Source organism: Salvelinus alpinus, chromosome 11, assembly GCF_045679555.1.
Source record: "Salvelinus alpinus chromosome 11, SLU_Salpinus.1, whole genome shotgun sequence".
Classification (NCBI taxonomy): Eukaryota; Metazoa; Chordata; class Actinopteri; order Salmoniformes; family Salmonidae; genus Salvelinus; species Salvelinus alpinus.
In genome coordinates, this window is record NC_092096.1 from 64,055,043 (window position 1) to 64,059,852 (window position 4,810).

At 43.3% G+C, this 4,810-nt stretch overlaps 1 protein-coding gene across 4 annotated transcripts; it reads left to right on the forward strand.

The window, feature by feature from the left end:
* LOC139534658 (putative nuclease HARBI1) lies at positions 1 to 3,704 on the forward strand. 4 transcript variants are annotated; one of them, XM_071333975.1, is made up of 9 exons: positions 1 to 741; positions 829 to 1,005; positions 1,096 to 1,157; positions 1,240 to 1,326; positions 1,414 to 1,455; positions 1,524 to 2,465; positions 2,535 to 2,650; positions 2,747 to 2,858; positions 2,953 to 3,704. In XM_071333975.1, exons 6-9 carry the CDS (start codon positions 1,994 to 1,996, stop codon positions 3,321 to 3,323), a joined length of 1,071 nt encoding a protein of 356 aa, XP_071190076.1. In that variant the 5' UTR covers positions 1 to 741; positions 829 to 1,005; positions 1,096 to 1,157; positions 1,240 to 1,326; positions 1,414 to 1,455; positions 1,524 to 1,993; the 3' UTR covers positions 3,324 to 3,704. The 4 variants fall into 4 exon arrangements, with proteins under 4 accessions (XP_071190076.1, XP_071190075.1, XP_071190073.1 ...); XM_071333974.1 differs by having other exon boundaries at positions 1,414 to 2,465; XM_071333972.1 differs by having other exon boundaries at positions 1,096 to 1,455.
* The last annotated feature ends 1,106 nt before the right edge of the window (positions 3,705 to 4,810 follow it).

Consider the following 4,810-nt stretch of genomic DNA (forward strand, 5'->3'; position numbering starts at 1 on the left):
GGCCTGTTGCACAAAAGTAGAATTAAGACATCCGGGATAAATGACTCAGCTGAGCTCAATGAAGCCAAAACATGTGCGTCCAGGCTTAATTGGTTGCACAAAGACCAAGCCAGGATGAGCAGACACGGATTCATTAAGCCAGGTGAAACCAATCCTGGATAGGTGCGCGCTCACGGCTCACTCAAATAGACCCCGCCACAGATCACAGATTAACTGATTTACCATGGCAACTAGTGCCGCGTACTTTTCCCCGTCGGAAGCACAAATCCTCATGGAGGCATACAAGGAGTTAAAAGATATAATTAAGAAGAAAGGCAACACCGCCACAGTGATAAAGCAAAGAGAAAAAGCGTGGCAAAGTATTGCAGACCGCCTGAATGCGTAAGTAGTGCACAATTACACACTCACCGCTCCGCTGAAACATCACAATTACAATTCAAATATTTAATTCACATCTCCAAAAATGCAGTTGTACTGTAATTATGAAACGGTTAAATTTTTAATTGAAATGCACTGCAGATATGAGTGAAATTGTGTAAAGTAACTCCATCACACTGTATAAAGCTATGATACATTTTTTGATATTTTTACTGAAAACAAGACAAAAATACCAAGTAATTTTTTGCAGTGTGACTCCATTAAATGTGTGTGTGTGTGTGTGTGTGTGTAGATTAAACATGAACGGGCCAAAACGGACATGGCAGCAGGTCAAAATCAAATACAAGAACATTCTGCAGAATGGTATGGTCCCTGACTAATATTTAACAAAGCACAAGCATATATTGTACCCAGAAGGTGCCTGCTCACACATTGTCTGTACTGTTTTAGCAGTGAAAAAGAATACCCACAGACAAGGCACGGGTGGTGGGTCACCAAAGGCTGACCTTACCCCAGCAGAGGACATGGCCTTGGAGCTAAATAAAGGCAGGCCCGTCTTAGAGGGGATCCCTGGGGGGAAAGAGACGAGCATAGGTTCCTCCCAAGATGCCACCCGCTTCATTCAAGGTATGTCCTTCCATCTCTACATGGGATACAACCACATTCATATTGAATCAATTTGGACTGTCTGACTTTGGTTTACCTATTGCCTTGCAGTGTCTGGCAGCACTGTGTTCCTGTTAGAGCCACCAGCACAAGCACCAGACGATGCTGATCCAGTGAGTACTCCATCAAAGGCATACTGTAGGCCTGGCATGTCTTGTCTACTAGCTTCAATATGAATCCGATTAAATGTGATAGGGTGAAGGCCCCAGTGCAGCAGCAACAGCACATGATGGAGACGATGATGAGGAGGAGACCATCTCTCTGGATTCCAGAAGGCATGAGGTATCATGTTAAGACTGTGAAAGTACTATTTACTCTACAATGGTGAGGAGTCCTCATCAAAATCAAAAAATCGAATTTCTTTTACAGGACCCAGATGCTATACAGTGGGAAAACCAGCCTGGCAACATAGTGCGTATTAATAAAAGGACACCACATCCTGCCAAATTCCAGCTGCGCTAATTGTATTGTGTTCACAGAGCTCACAAGCTATCAGAAAGTTGTATGGCAACCACCTCCGGCGCCAAATAGAACTGGCAGACATAGACATTCAGTACAAGAAGAAAAAGATGGAAAATCTTGCACTGGAGTCCGAAATAAAAAAGAGGACAATTAGGAAACTGGACCTTGAAATAAAAAAACTTGAGAGGGAGGTGAGATATGCCTTCAATGTACACTGTATGCTAACTGTAACACAAATGTATTAATCATTATTTTTCTTTCCTCCCCCAGCTCCAAGAAGATGACACAGCTCAAAATAAAAATTAGGTATATTCTCGTAAAGTCAAGTGAGCCATGACATATGAGCTCTTATTGTGAGCACACAGGACGGTGGCATCTTTCTAAGGTTTTTTTTATTTTCCCAGCAATCAGTACAACCAAGTCATCGTTATAAGGCATCGCCCTCTTTTGCCCACCCCCCCAGCACCAGGTGTGGCCACTAGCCTATATGAAGGCCCAAAATTGTGTGTTCCTTTCTGCTCTGACAATGGCATGCCCATTCGTGCGAGATGTGGTGGATGAAGAAGCACTTGTGCTGAGGAGAGCCTTCAGGCGAGAAAGGGTCTTCAGGGACCGGTTGGACCCACTGGCCTTCCCTGATGACCATCTATATGAAAGATACAGGTTTTCTGCAGATGGCATCAGGTATCTATGCAGACTACTGGGTCCCAGGATTAAGCACCGCACTGCACGGAGCCATGCACTGAGTGTGGAGCAAATGGTTTGTGTGGCCTTGCGCTTTTTTGCTAGTGGAGCCTTCCTGTACTCAGTGGGGGATGCAGAACAGCTGAACAAGGCCACAATTTGCCGCACAATAAGGAGTGTGTGTCTGGCTATCAAAGCATTAGCAGATGTCTTCATCTCCTTCCCTGGCCACAGAAGACTCTGTGACATCAAAGAGGAGTTCTATAGGATTGCAGGTAAGAGGATCTACAAATTACAGGACAACTGTTAACACATAGTAGGATACTCATTACTTTGTGTGACAGGTTTCCCCAATGTCATTGGTGCAGTGGACTGCACACACATAAGGATAAAAGCCCCCCCAGGTGCCCATGAGGCCGATTTTGTGAATAGGAAATCCTTTCACAGCATTAATGTTCAGGTGAACATAACTTTTTGATATTGTCCATTGACGAACACTCTGCATTGCCAGTGATGTGCATTGATTGGTGTAATATTCCTCATCTTATGATTTCAGATGGTCTGCAATGCTGACTGTGTGATCAGCAATGTTGTGGCAAAATGGCCTGGCTCAGTCCATGACTCCAGAATCTTTCGGGCCTCTGAAATCTATCAGTGCCTATCACAAGGTAAGCCACACAACCCCTATTTATAACCATCATGGCTGTGTCAAGAATATCACTGTGTTTATGAGGTAGTAATGATGAGATTTTGTGTTGACAGGTGAATTCTCTGGTGTGTTGCTGGGAGACAGGGGGTATGGCTGCCAGCCTTTTCTCCTGACACCTTTCACAGACCCCCAGGAAGCACAGCAGGCCTACAACCATGCCCATGCCAGGACCAAGGCCAGAGTTGAAATGACCTTTGGCCTCCTGAAGGCACGCTTTCACTGCCTTCACAAATTAAGGGTCAGCCCTGTTAGGGCATGTGATATTACTGTGGCTTGTGCTGTCCTCCACAATGTGGCCTGCCTGAGGAAGGAGAGGGCCCCCAGAGTGCCACCAGCCATGGACTGGGACAATCCGGCAATCTTCCCTGATGACGACAGTGGTCGGCTGCTGAGGGACCAATATGTGTTGAATTATTTTAGTTAGTATGTGTGCTTTCAATTTTGGTTAAATATGTCCTGCGGTGGCAGAGGAATTTGGGTTTTTTTGGGTTCGTTTTTTGACGAATTTGGCCTCTTATGATGTTTGTGCGGTATACTGTGTGTAATACAAGGCTGCAGGGAGGCTACTGCATCCATTCATTTGTCTGTTCAGTTGATGTGTATGGATTTGTCCTGCATTTATTTTAGTGTGCAGACATGCAGGGTGTGTTATATACAGACCTTTGAATGTGTATGTATCATTTTGTATAATATGCTTGGATTCTGTGCTTTCCATCTTGTAGAGTCACTGTGACTTCAGTTTCGAAAGGAGCTGATGGTTTACCTGCTTTGTTTTGTCCTTATTCAATAAAGGAACATAATGTTACACATTGTGTTTTTATATTCATATGGAATGTGTATTTGTTTATATGACAGAGTACTAGGGCCACACTGAAGAAAAAGGATAAAGTCATAAATTTATGAGGCTGGTTCTTTCTGCAGAAAAGCTACATATTGTTTTTACAGTTTTGATACTTATGACAATGTGATACTTAATATTCTGGCACATCAGCATGTCTTTGTTTATGAAACCATACTGAAGTACAATTTCACGAAATGCCCCACATCTGTCATTTTAACAACTGTTCTCCTTTAAAACAACTGGTTACAATATTATGACTTGTGTTTTTTTCCCCTCTGTGGCCCTAATATTCTATCATTTTATATATAGCCTTATAGTCTATGGGAAACTGTAAATTATCTAATGATAGCAACATCATCTAAAAATCATTTTTTATCCAAAATCATTGAAATTAATGATCACAAACGTTTAAATAATAACAGTGGGTCTAGTTATATGTGATAACAATGTATAGTGAGCAGTGAAATAACTATTGGTTTCCATTTGTGGTGACTGCTGACTGACATTAGGGATGAGATTAAATAGATCCTGGAATTTAGCCTGGTCTGGAGCAGGCTAGCTCCACAGAATAAATCTCCATGGTAATTTATACCATAACATATCCTCCTGCCCCCTATCCATCTTTAGTGCAACCGGATTACGGATCAATTGAGCCAGGATCACCAAGATATCCTGGCTTAATCCCTTATCCTAGTTTTGTGCAACAGGCCCCTGGTCCCATACCTGTTATGGTTGATTAGAGGCATAACCTGGTCCCAGACCTGTTAGGGTTGATTAGAGGCATAACCTGGTCCCAGACCTGTTAGGGTTGATTAGAGGCATAACCTGGTCCCAGACCTGTTAGGGTTGATTAGAGGTATAACCTGGTCCCATACCTGTTAGGGTTGATTAGAGGCATAACCTGGTCCCAGACCTGTTAGGGTTGATTAGAGGCATAACCTGGTCCCAGACCTGTTAGGGTTGATTAGAGGCATAACCTGGTCCCAGACCTGTTAGGGTTGATTAGAGGTATAACCTGGTCCCAGACCTGTTAGGGTTGATTAGAGGTATAACCTGGTCCCAGACCTGTT

What these genes read in the sequence shown, in the direction of transcription:
- LOC139534658 (XM_071333972.1), top strand. Translation starts at nt 1,994, where the DNA reads ATGAAGGCCCAAAATTGTGTGTTCCTTTCTGCTCTGACAATGGCATGC. An exon ending in TTCACAGCATTAATGTTCAG is followed by an intron (nt 2,651 to 2,746) that starts GTGAACATAACT and finishes TTATGATTTCAG; the next exon opens with ATGGTCTGCAATGCTGACTG. An exon ending in CTATCAGTGCCTATCACAAG is followed by an intron (nt 2,859 to 2,952) that starts GTAAGCCACACA and finishes TTGTGTTGACAG; the next exon opens with GTGAATTCTCTGGTGTGTTG.